The following is a 22,576-nucleotide window of genomic DNA, read 5'->3' as shown; positions in this document are numbered from 1 at the left end:
AAATAAGTAATGACAATAAAGGATATCAGATGATCTGAAAATACCAATTTTCCTCCAAGTTCCGATGGAATATATGTGTGGGGAAAAAATTAGGAAGTCACATTTTAGTTTATTCACTTAAAAAAAAAACAGGAAACCCACTGAAATCGGTCTCCCAACTTGCTCATACCACCATCCTGTTCTTCCTCCTCTCCAAAGTACTGTAATAATTCTTTTCCAGCATTTTCTGACATTTTGGAGCTACTGTTAGATGATCAAAAGTACTATGTAAATGACTATATCCTATGTTTGTTTCTTCTTCGTTTTCAAAATTGGTAAGTGGTAATTACTTTTAAAATTAAATGTCAAACTGTATCTGAGTTTAGTTAAATTTAGAAAATGAAATATTCAAAATCACAGCTGCAGTCATTTAAAAACATTTAGTAAACAAAAACATGCCATAGTCTTCCAGGAAAAAAACTCCTTAAAGAATTTTCCAAGTTTAACACATGCTTCAATGAATTCATCAGACAAATACTATTTATACTAACTTTCTCCTTCGTATCACTGGGAACATAAAAAGATATTAAACTCAAAGTTTACAGCACAATTGAGGGAGCAAGGTAACTATATGAAGCTGTCATAAATAACACCACCGAGTAGTACATATATGCCCAAGGGCCAAAGATAATGGCAAAAATGACAATGTGTTCCACTAAGGGATGAGGACAATGGTTGGTGGATGCCATCATTGCCAGGAGGAAGGTTCCAACCAGAGGTAAGCTAGGCTGTGAGGTCATGGAAAAAATTTGGAGAGACAGAGGCACAAATATAACTGGTGGATACTGAACAGACTAGTATGAGGAAAGAGAGCACGGTGCTGGCTTTTTAAAGGTTCATATTTCTGTATGTTAAGGAAGTATCCATCTATTTCTACTTGGCTACGAGTTCCATGAAACGGATGTTGAGAAGGCATCAAGAGATTTTAGAAGAACAGACTTGCTACCACTACTTTAAATGAGAATTAATCATGCTAGACTAGAATTTAAAAAAAAAAGAAAAGAAAAGAGAAAAGCAAACCTGGACGGGGCTAAAGGCAAAGCTATGTCAGAAATGTAAGACTAAGTAGTAGTGCTGTAAGAAACAGGCAAGGATTTCTGGCAGCTGCTCCTGCTAGCATGAGAAGTACTCTTGTAGTAGAGATTATTAATAGCAATACGCTTTGGGAGAGGCTGTCATTAATACTGTACAAACATCACGCTAAAATCCAGAAATGTAAAAGTATAGACTAAGGTGACAAATAAAATTTGAGATAACCATAAGACTTGCAGTAAAAATAATGTGTTAAATCAGTGATAAATCATGAAACTATACATATGGATCATATGTTTAGATAAAAACACAGAAGACAGTTTTAAAACTATGGGAAGAGTAAAATAATACAGGTGACAGGTTTATGGCAAATGTTTTCTGGAAAGTTAAAAGATCACCATAAGCAACAAATAATTTCTTGATCTATTTATATCTTTTCCTCATGAAACTTTAAGTACAAACACATATCATGATTTTCTCAAAATGAAAAAAAAATTCCTCTGATTGAAAACCTAGAATAATAAACATGGAAATACAATGATATAGTATCAACTAAGTAAAATTCACAAAATTTTGCCATGGTAGGAATAAATCTGCTTAGAATGTGGTTTCTTTCTCTTTAAGCAACATTAGAAGTACCTTATGCCGGTTTTTCATTGGTACGATCTTTCTGGAAAACAATTTAGCAGTATTTAGCAAGAATAAAAAAGTTCACACTCCTTGATCCAATAATTCTACTTCTAGAAATCTGTGTAAAGAGATGTTAAAAATTTGTGTATAAAAAAGTTCAAAGTAGGTCACTGTCTAAACCAACAACTGTAGTAGGAAAATTATGGTACATTCACTTGGCAGATTATACTTTTTGAATCACCAGCAATATATTAAAAGTAGATTACAGTATTAATTTTGTTTAAAAAAATATTCACCTAACATTGTTCTTGTGGTTTTTTTCTGAGTAGAATTACAGATAATTTAGAAATTTGTAAAGGAAAATATTTTTTCTAAATTTTACATGTTAAGCATGTCTTATTTTTGTCAAGAAAAGTAAAAGATATCAATTATTGGAAGAAAATAAAAATTCCCTACATCACCATTCAACTCAGAATTTGGGGTAGGGTAATAATTTATAAATTTGCTTCACCAACAGAGTTTATAATATGCCATACTTTTGTGCTACATACAAAATCTTCATATACACGGAAATTTTATTGTAGAATAAATAGAGATGTTGTTTTCTAAAGCAAAGGTGACACAACTGCTTGATAAAACTGGCCAACCTTTGTTGAAAAGTACTAATGGACTCATTAACAGTCTAAAGGAGCACAATAGATTACAATTATGCACAGCTTGAACTGAAGATTACAGATACAAAAACAGCAAATTAGATAATGCTTGAATGAGATTAAAATTCTGAATATAGGTTTGTCTATTTATCATCATCACTAACTCAACAATGAAGGAAAAACTTGAGCCCAAAAGAGTACTGAAGCTAAGAGAGGTATAATGTTTTCACTTTTTGTCATCGTTGTCAAAAGTACTAACTGAGCAAACTGAGGAGCATGATACCTCACTGCAGTTGAGAATGGTTAATCTGTCAGACACCCTGTTCTCTGTTGTTGCCTGCCAAGCACAGACCCAGAAGTATGACAGAGATTCTTTCCTTGACCAGACTCCAGTCAGGCTTCTCTGATCTCTTTTTCAACTAGGCCCTTGTCCTTGGGCATGTTCTCAAGAGCCAAATTTTAGCAAGAATCCTACCGAGTCGGTTGAACCAGAATCCCCCACCCTTGATATGTGCTCACCCTTGGTATCTATCTGATCACCCTCTGTATCTGCTGGGTTCCTCATCCTCCATCACCCCCTGGATGAGGTCTGACCCCCTTGGTTAAGTTGGTTTAGGCAGGCTCCCCCCTTCACCCCTGATGTTTCCTCTTAGTCATTTTCTACCCACTGACCCCCACCCTGCTCCTTGGCTACAAATTCTCCCTTTCTTTTTTGTATTCAGAGTTGAGCCCAGTCTCTCTCGCCCACCACCAAACCCCCCTGTAATAATCTCTATACCTGTCGTGACAGTCCCCCTAAATAAAGTCTGTCTTACTGTTTTAACAAGTACCATGAATAATTTTTTCTTTAACAGGTATCACTCCTTAGCTTACAAAAAGACAACAAATATGCATACTATTCAAATATTTCCAGTTTTTTATGACTATAATCATGGCATAAACTGTGGAGTAGCTTTATAAGCAAAAAGAGATTACACAGAAAATTTTAAATTTATAATGGACTATGCTACCAAAAGTTATTTGTAGGTCAACTGTTTGAATCTTTGAATGTATTTTCTCATAGAAACAATGTCAACAGTGGTATCTCCCAGGCTTACCCTTCAAAATTTTAATATAACAGTAGTTAAAAAGTATTACGCTCACAAGAAAAAAGGTATAAAGGTCACACAACATACTGTGTTTCCCCGAAAATAAGACCTAGCCGGACCATCAGCTCGAATGCGTCTTTTGGAGCAAAAATTAATATAAGACCGGGTGTTATATTAATTTTTGCTCCAAAAGACGCATTCGAGCTGATGGTCCCGCTAGGTCTTATTTTCGGGGAAATGCGGTAGCAGAAAGAGAATGGCTACTACCAGCATGTTAGAGAAATTGGGGAGAGTTAACTTGTTTCAGTCTCAGTTTTTCAGTCTACTGAAGGGAGATATTACCTAACTTACAGTACTTAACAAACATTTATATCATTTAAGAATTGATTTAAAATATACAGAATAGTTGGAGCAGTGCTTAGAAGAGACAGTAGGTTCTTTTAAAATGACGGCATTTAAAATAATAGCATTATTATACAAATACTGTACATTAAGGGACATAATAAGCAGTATGTTAAAATTCTAGTGATTAGACACACAAAGATTTTCCTCTACTTAACTACCAAAGAATTAGAAAAGCTACCAAAGAATTAGAAAAGCAGATGAGGGATTTAAAGGAAATGAAAGGCTTATGGCTGTAACAATCTCACTCTAAAAATTTACCATGAGCTGAAACTTTCACAAGCCAAAAGACATATGCACAAGAAGATTTACTGTAGTACTACCGTAATCATAAAAACCTGTATTTCACTTTTACAAAGTTTTATTGAAACACAGTCATGTCCATCCTCCCATACAGCTGCTTTCATACTACAATGGCAGAGCTGAGGAGTAGTTCTAACAGTAACTGTATGTTCACAAAGCCTAAAATATTTAATGGCCCTTTGCAGAAAAAGTGGACCCTGGATTTAAGCTAATCCGCAATGATGACAATACACAGGAACGAGATTCACATTTTCTCAAACGACACAAATATTTTAGTTATATTTCTATTTTCACTTTAAAGAAAATGCATTTTAATGATGGTATTTTGAATAGAACTTGATATGGAATACAATCATTACAAAATTATTTTCAACTATCAAAAACCCCACTCATACATGTCATTATTGCCTGAGCTCCTGGGTTTCAGGTGAACGAGTCCTTGCCCCGCACTGCCCCACCTCACCTTCCTGCCACTCCACCAGGAGCTCTCTACCCCATTCTCTGAGTCCACTCACGCTACACACAATCCGTATGGGGTTCAAACTCAAGAATACATAAGGCACTCTAAAAACAACACTTGTCTGTAAACCAGCAGAGTCAACTAGGTATCTTAAAAAGCCCTGTATAAAGCAACAATCGCATGTCAACTGGAAATGTCTACCAAAAGAGTAACACTGAAGAATAACCTTATGAGAATATTCTAAATGCTTAAAAGTCTCCAAACAAAAACAAAGAAATGAATTTTAAGCATTGAAGTGCATTTTCTTTCAACATACTATTTTTAATTGTAAGATGTCATTATTTCTCTTATCACGAAAAGGAAAAATATGCTGCCAGATAAGCTATGAAATTCCATCAAGCTGTATCCTCATTTTATATATGTTTAAAATGTAAAAAACAATGTATCTTAGGATTTAAGAGACACAGTATTGCCATAATAATGCATTCCTATTTCGAAGAAACATAATTTTGCAGATTTTATAGATTAAATAAGTTTTTCCTGTAAAATTTCTCTTCCTTAAAGGACAATCAGTTCTTTTAGAATAAAAAGTTATGTACTCAATTAGTATTCTCAAATTTTCCTGATACTAAGAATTACCTATAGGACTTCTAAAAACTACAGATAGATACCTGCGCCTTAATCCAGATCTCACATAGGATTATCCAAAAGAGGGGAAGCTTAGATTCTATATTTTTCACAAGTATTCTAGGTGACGCTTATAATCAAGAATGTCTAAGCAAATATAAATAAATTATGAGGATCGTAATACTAAAAACATTTTGAGTTTAGGCAACTTTTTAATAGCTAGATTGCTATTATTATGTCCAAAATATCGCTGATGAGAGACTAGAATAATTCATACAATAATAAATTAGACTACCAGTACTAATATTATACTTAACAGTGAGGTAAATGAATTTCCTGAAAACATTCAACAGATACAAATTGAAGTTGCATTTTAAAAGATTTTCACAATTTTCAAAGTTATTTTATTGTCCAAATGTTAAGTGTATTAACATCAATGTAGATGGAGGGACAATATCATGTTTTTCAAATTTTAATAGGTCAAGACTACATACAGTTTTATAAGAGGTCACTGTATTTACATTAGCTCAGTAGTTAGAAGAAAAAAAAGAACTACAAAATACAGAAGTCTATCTGCTTGGTATACAACAATCTGCTTGAAAGAAGCTAAACATACCTAATGTAAAAGATAAACTGGATGCTAGACACAAAATATGATTAATCACATATCACACTAAAAATCTTTTTTCAACCTTTGATAAAGAAAATACATTTAAAAAATATTTACAATTAACTTTACCAAGAGAAAGTTAGTAAATTAAATGACAAAGAGCATGTAAATCAATTTAAAGCTACCTAAATTAACCAGTTGCAAAAAGGAGAGAGGGAGGATATAATTATACTATCCTTCTAACATTTCTAGTAGTGAGAGTCAATGAGTTATGCAAGAGTAAATTATGGCAGTCAGACAGTCTAAGACTGAATGGTGTATTTTTTTTTAACTATCTCCCCCAAATTTTCTAGTATGAATTTTAGTTTTAAAATTTAGTCCTCTTCTACTATTATAAATCCAAGGCTATAATTTAACATAACATAGTAACCTAGAAAAGTCAAACTGAATAGTGACCCTAAGAAGCCCTCAGGGAAAGCTGTGATGTTCTCCATTATTTTTTCTTATAAAATCTGCTCCCAAGCATTTTAAATTTCATGTACATGTTAGAAGATAAAGGTAGAAAATGTATATTGTGACATAATGAAGTAAGCTACCATATATTGTACTGAAGTTTATTAGAAATATTCAACAACAAAAAACAATATCATTTTGAGTGTTAATATCTTAACCCTTTAATTGAAAAAACCCACACTTCTTTTCCTCAATTAAAAAATTTACTTGTATTTACTTGTTATTTTCTTGTACAAAAGTACTGAAATAGTAAGTTAGCTTTTTAATGACTTTAAAGCTATTAGAGAGGCCTCTGTGTAAATGCTTAAATCAGAGCAGTGACCTCATTCGAAGTTACAAAAGTGACAAAGTGAAAAAAAGACAAAACAAATACTTTCTGAAAACATAGTAGCAAAGAAAATAAGAGGATGATAGAGATATCTGTATTCCATTTTCAATGTTTAAATTGTATTACACTTAAATCTCACTAAAATGTTTTTCAATATGGCTACCACTTGTTTAGAGTAGAAGTGGAAACTATTCAAAAGAAACTAAAATAAAAAGCACATTTACAAAGGTTATTTAAGTCCCAGAAAACAAAGATTCTCTTTACAAAGAAGGAAAAATATTTTTTCAGGTGTTATGAGTTAATCTATTTGTTTAATAGAATACTTTGACTTTAATTAAGAAAAAAGGTAAAACGGTATTAAAACACCAATAGCACTGATATATACAAACACTCATTCAATCTGACAGATTATTTTTGGTTTTACGTGTTCAGAATCATAAACATATGTTAGACCTAAAAATATACCACTCTAGCTAGTAATTCAAAATGGCAATACCAAGTAACTCAGAAAATACAACAAAAGTGCTAATATTAACAGGGTCAAAATGTGGTAGGGGGGATGGCAATGTCATCCTGAAAAATATCCACTAGATCATAACTTGATTACATATTAGCACAAGTTCTGCAAGATGTGTGTTAGTTCAGGATTGTCTGTCTATATATAAACTGTTATCGTAACTGCCACACAATAGCACGTTATATTTATTTTACATAATGGCAAAAAGTAATGTCTCTATCATGTTAAGTTCGAGTTTAAAAAATAGCAATTTAAAAATAATACAGCTTAAAGTGCCAGATAAACCTAGGGGACTTGGAACACTCTTTAAAAGAGCTAACTGCTGTGATTCCCATGTATAAGGAGACTCACCAGCCTTTTGCTTTTCCTACAAATACTACAAATTTTGGATTTTAGTATTTGCCAACATATTTCAAAACACACTTTTTATATTTACCATTTAAATAAGTTTCAAGGATTCTAATGTCATCAAAAATGAGAGAGAGAGAGAGAGAGAGAGAGAGAGAGAGAGGATTGGGTAACCTTGTCCTCTAGGCTCTCATTCATATTATTAAAACTATCACTTACATTAAGTTTTTGCTGGCTACACAATTCACCGATAGTTTTAGTTACAAATGTCAAGTGAAATTTGAAGCATTTCTTTACTAAAGGAGGCAGAAGTACTTCATCTGAATAAATATTCCTATTTTCCAAATGTGTAAGACTTACCCGTCTTCGACAAAAGGGGAGGCCTTGGGCGATGATGCTAATGCTAAATATCTTCATCACAGTTTGATGTGGCAGAGGCTCTTTCGCACTTTTAAGATCAACAGGAACCAAGCCATGGTTTAGAGTAGCTTTCCCCAGTTTTGACATTTTAAAACTCCTCTTGGTTGATGAATACTCTCTATATGTAATACAGGCTCATTACTAAAAACTTTAACCACCAAATTAAAGTACAATTTTCTAATAACAATTTAAAAAAAAGAGGCTGAGAACCCAAGGCCTGCTGCTTTTGTCTTTCAACCTTCTCCTACCAAATGTCCTGACCTGTCTGAGGCTTGGTGAAGTGCAAACTCGCCTAGAATAGCCAGGAATTATAAACTACTGCAGTGAAAGCTCCTGCTCCTGCCAGTCAAACAGCTGGTGAACCTCCCATACAAAGTCAGTGTGGATACAACCAAGACAGGGCTGTGCTGTAGGGTCCCTTTTAAAACTTCTCCAGCTATTAATGCAGGTATTCCCTGGAAAGTCAAGGTTTCTTTACAAAAATACAAAGTAAAGTAAAATAAACATTGTGTTTTCTCTTGAATATCTAGGCTTTCCTTACCCAAATATCAGCATTATTTCAAGAACGTTTTGAATTGTGCTTCAAATTTAAGGACAGTGCTTATGCGTGCTCAAAAAACGTCTACATACATGTGTTCTATCTTACAGATACTCAGAATGACTGTTCTAGTGTCAAGTGTTTGTCTTCAGCATATTCTTTTCCTTTTCCATACATACCGTGGTTTATCTCACACTTACTAAGACAGTAAATTGATTCTACCTCTCTACAGCTATTAATATGCACTTCAGATTAATCTTAACAGGAGACATTTTAGTTGTTTGCAAATTTCAGTTCAATCTCTGTAATTCTGAAAATTCAGTGATTCCACTTGAAAGTAAAACAGTCATGTGATTCATTAAAGATATTTAAAAAAACAAGTGCTTATGAATGCAAGCTGTGATGAGAAGTAACCATGGTAAAATGAATAACTAGCCAGTTCATCGCCAAAGCCTAAGGCCTAACTTCTCCAGCGTACCATGGTTGGAGGAACCTTCCTAAAACACAGTTCGCCTCAAGAACTTTCAATGCGTAAGATAAAGTTTGGAGAAGAAGACTCTCCTCAAAGTGTCCCCAAACTAATCTTTCCTGCATTATCTCAAATATTTGTCTAAATTAACCACTTACGCCAGTGTTAATTAACCTTTGTACTACATTTCATATTGAAAACCATGAACTAGATTGTTACAAAGAAAAAAAAAGCTCAGTGTGAGAACAGATAGTGGTTTTAATAGATGGTAGATAATAGGTCTGAATTATCTGTTCATAATGCTCAGCTAACTAGTTTGTTCTCACCTGCCATTCTATGTTCTTCTTTCAATAGCCAGTCATCTCATTTATCTCTCCTTCCAACAGCTTTTATGGATCTTTATCCGTAAAAGTGGGCATTTAGAATGTGATACGGAGAGAATTAGAGTGTCAAAAATGGGTGATTTCCTTTCTGATTTTGGAGACATCTGTCTTACTAAATATAAAGTGGGATGCTGGGAAGTCAGTCCATACCCAAAAAATATTCCCAATCCTATCATGATACTACTTTCTTAAAGTACACCTTCTCTTCTACCACAATTTAAAATGTAGTTAAAAAATGCAAAACCATTAGCAGAGGAGACACTTTTAGTTACAAAGTAAACAACTGAGTTTCTCTGAAGAAGATATACAACTGACCAACAAGCACATGTAAAGGTTCTCAATGTCATTAATGATTAGGAAAATTTTAAGTCAAAATCAGAATGAACCACCACTGCACACCCATTAGAATAGCTGGCATTTAAAAACAAACATGGAGGTGGAGTTCGGGGGTGGGGAGGAGAGAAAAGAACAGGGGTTGGCAAGGGTGTGGAGAAACTGGAACCCTTGTGCATCGCTGGTGGGAATGTAAGATGGATGTAGCTACAGTGGAAAATGGTATAGCGATTCCTCAAAAAAATTACCATATAATCCAGAAATTCCACTTTTGGGTACACACCCAAAAGAATTGAAAGCGGGGACTCGAACAGATATTTGTACACCCATGTTCATAGCAGTGTTATTCACAATAGCCATGGGGTAGAAACAACCTAAGTAACCACTGATGGATGAATGGGTAAGCAAACTGTGGTGTATACATAGTGGGATATTACTCAGTCTTCTGACACATGCTACAACATGGGTGAACCTTGAAGATATGATGATGCTAAGTGAAGAAAATCAGTCAAAAAGTTGTTTGATTCCACTTATATGACATACCTAGAGTAGTTAAATTTATAGACAGAAAGCAGAATCGTGGTTGCCAGTGACAAGGGGGAGAGAGGAATGGGAGTTAGTGTTTAATGGGTACAGAGTTTGAGTTAGAGATGAAAAAGTTCTGGAGACAGTGGTGGTGATGGCTGAACATTGTACTTAATGCCACTGAATTGTAACTTAAAAATGGTTAAAATGGTACGTTTATGTTATGGATATTTAACCACAAAATAATTGTTTTAATAAAAAAGTAAACAACTAAGGATAGAACATAATCACCAAAATCCCCCAATAGAGATCTAGTGATAAAAGAGAAGGTACTGGAAATCTGTAAGTTGAAATGGTAGGAAAAAGGTGAGACGGGTACCTAAGGCAAGCATGTCTACAGCCCCACTAGACTTCGTACCGACTTGTAGAATGATTGTTTCTAGCCTCAGCATCTCCACTGGGGCTCACTTTATTTTTTAACAGGACACTAATCCGTGTGTGTGTGTGTGTGTGTGTGTGTGTGTGTGTGTGTGTGTAATATAACCTTCAATCATACTGTGTCCTTTTCTCCTTATTAGAAAAATTCCTTTGTTGAATTAGCAAGCAGGGAAGGCCCCCCTCTGTAAGTTACTAACAGTGTCTGCTCTATTACATATAATTTTTTGTAGACTGACATTCTTGATTCTCAAAAATATCCTGTCTCACTGATATCTTTGAATTCAATGAGTTAATTAACACCTCAAAACTCCTTTCTCTGAACCACACAGATGATATAATTGTGTTATTTCAATGCAGAAAAATTAGAAGAGCGTGCTGCCTTCCTCAAGTTTAACATATTCATTCCACACAGAAAAATAAATCAAACAGATCAACTCCAAATTTAACTTTCACTTAATCCATTGGCTCATAAAGATAACATACAGATAATACTATTTTTACTTTTATGTTTAAATGCCCTCAAAGAACTGTACAGTCACATGTATTAACATGCAGCTAGTTTAAAGATAAGGAAGATAATGAAGCCCTCTAGTATCTTTGGAGTCTGATCCTAAGGGGGGAAAATAAAGACTTGGAATTAAAAAGAATTTAGACAGGGAAAATTAAAATCAACAGTGTTCATTCTTCTGCTTATAAGAGGCAAAAATTAGATGAAGTAAAACTAGTTTCTCATTTTCAAGAAATTGTTTACGATGATAATAGGACTGAAAACTAAGCCTGTTTGTCTATCAAATGTGTTTTACACTAGATGCCAAGTTTTGGTAAACACAAAGTGATGACATTCTAATTCAACTCATTTTTTTTAAATCAGTAATTAGCTGCCCTCAACTGGATACTACAGAGTATTGCAACTCTAGCAAACCAAACACTAAATCGAATTATGTATCTATATTTTTGTAAAAAAGAAACATTATTAGCGATTGAGCAAAATGAGCACTAATTTCCAAATGTATGTACTACCACGTTTCATCTTTTCTTGGAACATTCAAGTGAACAGTATTTCTAAAGCAATGTTCTTAATCAGCATGAAACATTCAAAATACCGTGTTTCCCTGAAAATAAGACCTAGCCGGACCATTAGCTCTAATGCGTCTTTTGCAGCAAAAATTAATATAAGACCTGGTATTATATTATATTACATCACATCATATTATACCCAGTCTTATAGTAAAATAATAAAATAAGACTGGGTATTATATTATATTACATTATAAAGACCCGGTCTTATAGTAAAATAAGATCAGGTCTTATATTAATTTTTGCTCCAATAGATGCATTACAGCTGATGGTCCAGCTAGGTCTTATTTTTGGGGAAACACGGTGCCAAATGTTCAAATACAGAAGAAAACCTTAGTCAATGAGACAAATCATAGAGACTGCATAGCACTCCAATTGCTAATACTTTTAAAATGCAGCTAGTTCCACATGTTCAAGAAAAAAGTAGTCATAATTTCAATTATACTTTTAAAAAACATTTAAGATACTCTTAATTATGAACCCCCCTACCAAAATGAGGCTCTTCAAAACAGACGAGCTGACACCCAAGACTACGGAGGAAGGAGAAGAACACAGTCGATGGGAACGTCAGCACCGGAGCAAAGTGGTCCTGATTCCAAAGCCTGGCTCTGCCACCTACCAGTAACAGCACCAAAATGGTATTTCTAAAATGTGTTCTAGTCCATACACTCCAATTCTCTTACAACAACAACAAGATTTACAGCCGTTTATTCTGGATTTCAACCTTCTCTTTCATTATTACACAGAAATCTAGGATTTAACTGCTCTTGACCAAAAGCCACAGCTTATGAACAGCACAAAGATTCTCCATGTTTCATAAACTACTCTTGAATCTGCTAAAACAAATCATTTGGAAGATATAAGTTTACTGACAAGTACAAATGATCATAAACCAAGTGTTTTCAAAGTCTCACATCAAAACGTTCGACAGGGAGAATGCTAGCATATGCCATTTAAACTTAATATTATTCATTATGTCTCTGAATGTAAGCAATAAGTGACTTACTCTTTTACAGAAAAAGAAAATATTCCACATGCTAAAAATTATGCCACTACTAAAATGAAACAGAATCAATATCCTTTTGAGACAAGAATATGGTATAAGGCATACTCATTTACAGAGATACAGAGTGAGACAGATTATTCTCTATATCTAAGTCATTGTTTTCAGTCTTTCCTAATACCTTAGATACCACAATGTTAAAGTATCTCCCTAGTCTAAGCAATTCATGTACAAAAAAGATAGAGCAATTTAAACAGAGGAAAACGATGATAAATCAAGAAATTAAGCTCTTTGCTTAATAATCAATGAAATGTCAAGCTTGTAATAGTTACAACTGCAAAAAATATTCTAAACATGTTACTTCAATTGTAGAAACTAAAATATAATTAGATTTAGTATGAAAGAAAATTTTAAATACATGACATTCCTTTTAAGTTTTGTTATTCATAAAAGGCATAAGTCAAATGAATAGAAATGCTTTATGAAAGTTAAAGTCACATTCAAAATGATTCCTTAAAAAGTTCTAAAAGACATTTAAATGCTTAAAGTGTTCATTAAGAAAGATTACAACTTCCAATTATAATGTATTTGAAATATTATATTAATGGAAGTATTTAATGGGTTATAACGTATTACTGTATTTCCCTGCTAATTTTCTTTATCCAGGCACCAAGGGCAGCCACTAACTATTTAAGAGAAATTAGCTTGAGTTCTGAAATAGCACATGCAGTTTTATTATAAAAGTGTATAAAAATGTGCCACTAACTATTTAAGAGAAATTAGCTTGAGTTCTGAAATAGCACATGCAGTTTTATTATAAAAGTGTATAAAAATGTGAACTGGTAACTAACTGGACATTTGCAAAATAGAAGTATTACATGCATACGTAGAATTTTAAAAATAAAACTGCTAAATGCCAGGTTATATAAAATATTGTAATTGTTGTGATTTCTATAATCAAGGTCTGACTGCTGGACATTTAGGTTGTTTTTGAATTTTGCTGGAAATTTCCAGTTATTTCTAAGTAACTGGCTAAAAAATAAAGTTAATAAGTTAAAAAGTAAAATATAGAAAAACCAACCAAACAAGTCCTTTAAAATGATGACAAAAAACCCTGTGGTACATTAGAAATTTCATTCTTCAAACCTATCTACTTATTTACAACTAAATTAATTTACAACTAAATTATCCTTGATTAAACTGTTACCTCAATCAACTTTCAGCCAAATTACCTGGAGTTGATACTCCAGGTAAACATACCAGTACACAAAAAATACTGGGTGAATATAAATGCCTATCCACTGCGCCGTACACCTGAAACTAATTGAATTTTTAAAGTATTTCAAAAATGCCCAGTATGAAGTCCTCAATGCCTGTAACGTAAGTTTAACTCTTACAGTCTGTGCTGAGTTACCCCAGCTGTTAATTGGTCTGACACAGCTGCTCACCAAGAATTTAGTTGACAATTATTATAGTTATACCTTTAAGTCAACTATGACAAAAATGACATAGTAATTACAGGTATTTCAGTCATGCAAAAGCCTCATGTGATGACAGAGTAAGTGATTTAAAGCAACGTAATTTTCCACGATTCTCAAACTATAATTTAAGTGTAAGAAAGAAGATAAAAACGTCTTTAATATCAATTTTTAAGGTTCCTTTTTTAAGTTACTTTTATGAACAAGTTTAAGCATAAAACATTCATTAACCTTCAGTTAAACTAAATATTTATCAATTATTTATTTCTCCTATAAAAATTCTGAAGAGTGTTGCAGGCCAGAGAATCATAAATAAGGACATAATACTGATAATTCTTATAAAGTACAATAAGAAATGCTGGTGAACTCTTATACAGCTTAAAAGAAATTAAACTAAGTTGTATGTAACACATGAAGTTCACCCACAAAATTGATGGTTTAAAATCTTATAGGAATTTGTCCTATGAAACAGAGAAAGCCAAACCTATGGAAATAAATTTGACAGTGTTGACAATTTAAGAAAATAAAACAGTAAGGAGAGTGAAGATACTTAGTTATGTTTCCTACATTGTTGAGTTTTTGATGCAATTATAAATAAAAATTATTTTCAGCAAGATAAACATAGTTCTACAACTTCATTTATATACTTCTCAATAACATGCTATGAAAGCATGAGAGATTTATCAATATTCACTAACCACCGGTAAATTATTCACTGATGAATATTCATTTATCAATATTAACTTCAGCATCAAATTTAAGCATTTGATGTATCAAATGTAAGAATTACTTTCAGCACAGAAAATACTTTAAGCACAGAATTAAGCTTAAAATAAGCACAGAAAATAAATTAAGCACAGAAAATAAATAGTTGGGGTCTGATTCTTAGATGGGCTGACAGCTGATACCACTGGCCTTTTACACTGTTAAAATTACCTATTCAACAAAATGCATTTTCTGATAAACATCAACATCAATTTTATAGCTGAAGTTTAAACTGACAGTCTACGTTTTCATTCTTTCCAATAAATAAAATACTAACTGGTTATCAAGAAAGATTGAAAACAAAGAAAAAACAAAACTCAATCCTTGTAATTCTTGATTACACCTGAAACAAAGATCAAGGAAGTTTACAGCGACAGGGCTTAGAAAATGCAAATGTGTTATTTCCGATTAGTACAGTGATGTGGGGGGAGGAGTCAACACTGACAGAGCTCCTACCACGTCATGATTTATTTCACTTCAATGTGTTTGCCCAGCGTATCACAGCTGCCAGGCAGTGGAGTTGAGATTCTTACCCTAGTATGTCTCATTCCTAAATTCATGCTTTGTAATAGGACATATAGTCTAGTCTATAGATTGTTAAGCCTAACCTATTTCTATTGCTTTCTAATCTAGTTGTTTGGAGATTCACTTATTATTATATGTTTCAGATATGCAAGGCTGTCAGATAACTGAATTCTAGATGACTGAAATAAAATATTATGACATATTATATATGCAATCTTTTTTAATGAACCTGATATTTATAAAGTCCAAATGAAAAAAAAAAAAGTTATAAGAGCAAAGATATTATGACCTCCTCTGGAGAAACTGAGTTTCTCAAAGATGGTCACAACAATATCCCCCATTTCACATGCTCGTCTTACAATGAATGTACTCTGCCTCTCCTTCCACTGGGAGGTAGAGTCTGTTTCAAGACAGACTGTGACAGTTACATTACGTGATTTCCTAGGTTAAGATATAAGGAGGAGATTTACCTTCCACCTTGCCTGATTGCCCTGAGGCCACCATTCTGTGCAGAAACCAAACCAGCCCAGGTAAAAAGACCATATGTGAAGAAGTCCTGGGACTTTCTGAAGAGAAAATGACTTTCTTGGCCAGCCCCCAATTGTTCGAGACCCCTGCTGCTTCATTTCTAGACTTAGGGTTTCCAGGCAGGAATTCCTGCCCGTTCTCAGGAATTTTTTTTGCTTTCCCGTTCCCGAATCCTGAGAAAAGTTGGTTGGGAAATCGGGAAAATCAACTCCTTGAATCCAAGTGGTTGGCAGTATCGGCCGTAACTTTGTGGAAACGATTCAGCGTGGAGAACAGAAAACAGTTTGTATCTCGGGATTCGGGAACGGGAAAGTGAAAGAAATTCCTGAGAATGGGCAGGAATTCCCGCCTGGAAACCCTATCTAGACACAATCTGACTGTAACTCTGAATCAGCAATGCCTAAGTGATGGCTTCTCAATTCATAACCTACAAGAACAATGAGAAATAAAAAAGTAGTAGTTGTTTGTTATAAATTATAAAGCTTTGGGGTGATTGGTTACATGGCTATAACTGAATATAGATAATATAGATAACTGAAACATCTTACAAAATAAGGAGCTCCAAGAATTTACTGTTATAATATGATAGTCATCCTAGTAGAGTATTAACTTCAAAATTTAACAAGAATGCAAAGGATAACAGGTGATCCAAAAATAAAATTTAAGTGAGTGGGTTTTTGGAGGGTGGCAAAAGTTTTGGTGACAAATTCTCACCTTGATAATAACCCACTGGAAATGAGGTATTTAGCAAGTCTGGCTATTTTAATAACAAACTTGACAAACAGTTACATATTATATTGACTGGGATTTACATCCAAACTAGTTTGATATGTAACAAATAAAGGAAAAACCAACTTACTTTTGGATTTCCTATAATCACGCTTTTGTCTTTATTCCAAACTAACTCAAATGACTAGAAGAGCAGGCAGGTAAAATAAAGGAGAGAAACAGGTCAGGTTTAAAAACTGTCAAGTCCATTTAAAAGATGCAGTTGATTGTTGTCATGGAAGTACATGAGTCCAATAAGGACAGATAGTTCACATTTGCAAAAGAAGGTGAAAAAACAACATTTTTATGTGAACTCTCCAGATTTTTTAATGTTGACAACAAATTTAAATGCGTTTATAAAACTACTAGATAAGACACTAGTTTGTAATCTCTGTTCCTTTCTGGAGTAAAGAAGCAAAAAATATAGTCAAAATTAAATATAAGTTTACTATATATCTAAGTGATATAGAGTAATGATTCGATCTTAAGCTTTTAATAGTCTTTTCTATACCAGTTAACAGAGTGAAATAGTAATAAGAAACAAACCTGAAAACTGAAACTGTGAGTGTAAACATTACAGATGTACCTCGGCATATTTACAATTTTCACTATCTTAAGACAGATGGCAGCATTTTGGCAAAGTACAAACAATTCATTCTGGAAAATTAAATTTATAATGTAGACACATAAAATCAACATCTGTAGCTAAGGAAATGAATAACTCTTGGCACACGTCCCAAATTCACCAGTATTTTCTTCATACTTCCATTACTCATTTGCATCTAATTGCAATAACCAGAAATTGCCATTTAAGACCAACCAGAAACATAGCAAATTAAACCATTTTCACTTTGAAAATAAAGCATTTTCTAAAAGCAACTGTTATTTCTAGAGCAGAGAAGCTGTCTTTAATAACAGCATCCGCAAAGACCAACTGAAGAACCTGGTACATTTGAACAAAGTAAATCTTTTTCTGGAAAAAAAAATCCTATACATTATTTTTAGCCCTAGTGATCTAATAAAACAATCATCATTCTTCTATTTACATTTCATATAATTAGAGATTAAAGTTTACATGCAAGATGCTAACTATTCTGACAATTCTTACTATTAGCAGGAATCAAGTTAATATTCTAGATACGGCTCGTAGCCATACCAACATTTTTCAAAATGTGTTCTCTAAAACACATCCTAAATAGAGATCATTTCAACCTGACTGAAACTATTCTTCCATTTGTCAATGACTGCTTTCATTTGTTTATAATCACAACTGTGATGTAATGAGATACAGTCATACCATAAATGTAGGTATTTCCTACAGTATCAAGCAGTAATCCTAGAATTTCAATACAAGTAACAAAGGGAATCTTCCCCTGCATTTATTCTGGTTCGGCTACTCAGTTCAAGAACAGCCAAGTAGCATTACAGAGCTAGCACTTCCATCTCTTCTGAACATTTTCATATGAGGACCCAAAGCCCCAGAACTACCAAAATTTACTTTTAGGCTCTCTTTCAAAATCCTTCTAGGTTCAGCATTACCAACTAATTGGGGGTGGGAAGGGGAGGAATACCTATCAGAGCAGAAGTGCTTCATAGTCAGCAATTTACAGTATCAAACAAATGGACTCCGCTAAAAAAATCACTTTAATTTAGGCCAAAACAATCAGTGGAATAGTTTCAACCTACTTAAGAGAACAGGTACCTTTGGAACTAAAAATATTTTCTAGAACATGTTATCAAGCCTGGACTAGTTAGTTAAGCTAGTTTTAGTATAGTCTTGTAACATTACAATAATCTTATGAAATATAATAGCTAATACTTATTAAGGACTTACTTATCTGCCAGTCACTTTTCTAAGTACTTTTACATACATTATCTCATGGAATCCTCTCAACAATACTATGTTATTGATGACACTGTTACCATCCTTAAGACAGCTCTACAAGAGAGGTTAACAGTTTGCCCAAAATCAAGTGACAAAGCAGCCAGGATTTGAAAACTTCAGTCTGACTTCAGAGACCTCACTCTCTACTTACCACTATTTATAAGCATCGATGCACTTATTACAGATACTATGCTACTGAGAGCAGTCTCCTGAATCACTCATGAAGCCCCATGTGAGAAATTCCTTTTATATAATATTAGAAAAAGGGGTTGCGTGTGTGTCTGTGTGACTGACATGTTTTCTCTTCCTGAGAGGACACAGCACATACTCCTCTTAATTTTATCACAAGGAAGCAGAGACACAAACTAATTGGCCAATGTTTTGCAAACTTTAATTAGAATCATGTGGGAGCTTGATAAAAATGAACATCCAAACCCAAGAGATTTGGTTAAGTACTTCTGGAGTGTAACCCTGCAACTTCAATTTTTAATAAACACTCCAGCTGTTTCTGATACATCTGGTCTAGTGTCACACTTGGAAAAACACTGGTGTGGGCCCGTATGAGTGGCCAGCCTGGATCTTCCTCGCAGCTTATTCCAACACATAATTCACTCCTTATCTCTTCTCATAGCCTTGTCTTCATAGTCTATTCCAGTATTTTCTCTGGTTCTGATTTTCATGTACAGGTGACTATTTTATTATATTTGTTTCTCCTACATATAGGCCACCTCAAATTCCTCGGGGAAGTGACAATACACATTTCTTTTAAACGAGGCCAATTCATGTGGCAGTTCAATACCTAAAACCAGTATATCGAATTCAGAGAGAAGAAAGTCCCATAGAGAAATTAGTTACAATACAGGTGATATTCTACAGGCCACAAACTAAGGCACTTAATGCGCTATGTATATGCTACACTTACATGCCAAACAACTCAATGCCCTTAATGCATCTGCACTGCACGCAAATTATTTAATTTTACAGAGTGGTAAACAGCACTCTAGCTCCACACATGATGTCCAGTGAAAATGGGTGGTCCACAGGTCAAACAGGCCCACAGAAATGCTTCTGAAAAATTCAAATGTCAACATAAAAAATTGAGAAATTATCATCTAAAAATCTGGAGTCCTGGTGACTTTTGAAAAACTGCAAAATATGGCAATATCAGGATCACAATTTTCCCCCAGTCACCCTCCTTTAGAAATGCTTTGGTTCCATGGGTCTTATGTTTAGTTTATTTTATTCATTTAAATTACCTTTCTGGCCTCTATCACCTCTATAGTTTGTGTCACCTACAAACTGTGATATGGGAAAGCGAGGTTAAGAATTCTGATTGAAAATCATTTTAGTGTAGTCAAGGAATCAGTAATGGAAATTAGTTACAATACAGGTGATATTCTAGAAATACCTTTAGTATTCCTAACCTGACTTTCCCAAACCTCCTGATTTTTGAGGAAATCAAAGTGATCTTTGTAAAACACCACATACCCTCAATTCCACACTTGCACCTCCCCCATGAACCTTTTTGAAATGCAATGCACTTGAAGTGGATAGCACAGTGATGCCCCCCAACACCTTCCCCTCCCATAAAGGCCAGTATTGGTGGCACATCTTAGAAGAGAAATCGCCATTCTTTCAATGCTCAATAATATTGCTAAATTGAACCAAATTTGAACTAGTAAGCTAATGTTTTCTCCAGATGCATGTTTAAAAGACAATAATGTCTTCAACTCATCTCTTTTTTCACTTGTTTTACACTCGACCATTTAACATTCACCAAATAGATTATGCCATTAATAGCTAATTTCATTACCTGAGCAAAAAGATCAGAACTCAAGCTCACTGTTTAATCACTTCAACTCATGTTAATCTGTCAAAATACAGCAACAAATGTGATTTTCACAAAATCATAGTGATACAAAACAGCACACACACACAAAATATAACTTTATCAGAGAATACCGTTTGTCATAATAATGGCTTTAAATTGGAAAGTTCATCAATATTCAAGAGGACTAACTTCTAAGTAAAATTTAGAGCTAAACATGGAAGTTGTCACTTTATTATAGTAAATAATTTGAGGAAATGATTTAAGATATTACAATTAAATCTAAGGAAGAACTCAAAAGATAAGATTCTTTTAAGTTTTCAAATGCATTATTACTCCTTCTGTTACACGATCCTTTCATGGTCTCCTCTGGGTGTAAACAGTGTGTTTCCCCTGAATTCATCCTAATCTTCCTTCACAAAGAGGGAATTATAGAGAGTAGCTACAGAGAAATGTCCTTATTTTCTCCCCGAAACATAATATAGAAATTAATAACACAGAGTGCTCTCTGAAGTACACCTAGGGGAGAAATAAAAATTTAACTAAGACTCTACTCAAGATGTTGAACATCCTCTTTAGAAGCTATCAAAATCAATAGTAACCCACAGGTCAAATATAGCTCAAAGACAGTTGTTTTTGGAGCCTGCACCATGTTTCTCTCTCTCTTTTTTTTTACTTTTTTTTAACTAAACATGAACACCTTTTAGGAAAGGCATAAGGCCCTGCAGTTCATGAGAGCCTGAGCAATCTTGCTGGGTCAGTCATCACTTTCCGCACTTGTGCACTACCTATGTGGGCCCTGTAGGTTATATTTCTCATTTCTTCACCCCAAGCAACAAAAAGGAAATGAGGAAAAAGAATCACCTGTTCAAATATTCTTTAGTTAAGAATGATCAGGTGGCAACACCCTGCAATATTACCTTCTACCGTGTTTCCCCGAAAATAAGACCTAACTGGAAAATAAGCACTCGCATGATTTTTCAGGATGACATCCCCTGAACATAAGCCCTAATGCGTCTTTTGGAGTAAAAATTAATATAAGACCTGGTCTTATTTTCGGGGAAACACGGTATGCTAACACAAGAGACAATTTAGACAAGAATTTAGAGGGATGATGCTTTTCTTACATACATGCTGAAGAAGCCTAAAAGCAACTAACAATGACAGGACTTCTGTTTTTAATGCGTTTATGTGCTGAGACTTGAGAAATCTTCAAAAAGCATACTTACATTCCCAAAACACAGTAAGTTTGTGCATATGTGTACATTTACTCCAAAGCTCACTTTCTTTACTTTTTGTTGTCATTGTTGCTTTCAAATAACAAAACGAAAATATGCTAATTGCTGGTTAAAAAAAAAAAAAAAAAGACAGCCCTAGGTATCTCACATGTTATATGGCAATGTACATAACTAGTGCAAGTGTTAATTTCAAATTCCGAGCAAAAAATTGTGTACTAGAATACAAACTAGAGGAGAGGCAAGCACTTAGGAAATATATTTAAATACATGAAAGCAGCTCTATCAATAGTAATAAAGTACTATGTGGCCCTCTAGTGTTCAATGAAGAAATAGATGAATTCTTAAGTAATTAATTCTTATGTATGACTTTCACAGTGGAAAATAATACTTTCTCTATTTTCTAAGTATGTTAAACATGTTCATTTATGACTTCTACAAAAACCTAAGTACGCTGTATTTCCTGTGGCTTTATTTCTTTGTGTGTTTTTGAACTACTATCCTTATTTAGAGTGTTCACTGAAAGAATTCTAAATTGTTTTTAAAATTTTCCAATAAAAAAATCCCAATCCTAAATAGAAAAGAAACGGCATTTCTCAATTAAAACTACACAGTACTGAATTCAAGGCAATTTTCAAATAAGAAACAAAAATAATAGTGACAACTCATTTTTCCTCTTTATCGTAATTTATAGATTTATTATACCACCCAAAGCAATGAAATGCATTAAAACTGTGACCCCCAGAAGAGAAGTCAAAGATGGGATTAAGACTTTAGAGGATGATGAAGGAGATGATGGGCAAGCATGATCTAAACTATACCACTTCT

At 33.8% G+C, this 22,576-nt stretch overlaps 1 protein-coding gene across 4 annotated transcripts in view; it reads right to left on the bottom strand.

Moving 5' to 3' along the window:
• FBXW7 (F-box and WD repeat domain containing 7) overlaps positions 1-22,576 on the bottom strand; it is a 171,381-nt gene that overhangs the window by 50,842 nt on the left and 97,963 nt on the right. The window contains exon 1 of one of the 4 annotated variants that reach the window (XM_019722747.2): positions 7,911-8,232. The exons of the other annotated variants lie outside the window; for them this stretch is intronic. Coding sequence (XP_019578306.1) covers positions 7,911-8,057 — 147 coding nt within the window. The 5' untranslated portion in view covers positions 8,058-8,232. Of the gene's footprint in view, positions 1-7,910; positions 8,233-22,576 lie in introns of those variants that run through there. 4 annotated transcript variants of the gene reach the window in all.

Source organism: Rhinolophus sinicus, linkage group LG07 (assembly GCF_036562045.2).
Source record: "Rhinolophus sinicus isolate RSC01 linkage group LG07, ASM3656204v1, whole genome shotgun sequence".
In the NCBI taxonomy this organism is placed as follows: domain Eukaryota; kingdom Metazoa; phylum Chordata; class Mammalia; order Chiroptera; family Rhinolophidae; genus Rhinolophus; species Rhinolophus sinicus.
Note: the sequence above shows the minus strand (reverse complement) of the source record. Positions and strands in the feature narration are given on the sequence as shown.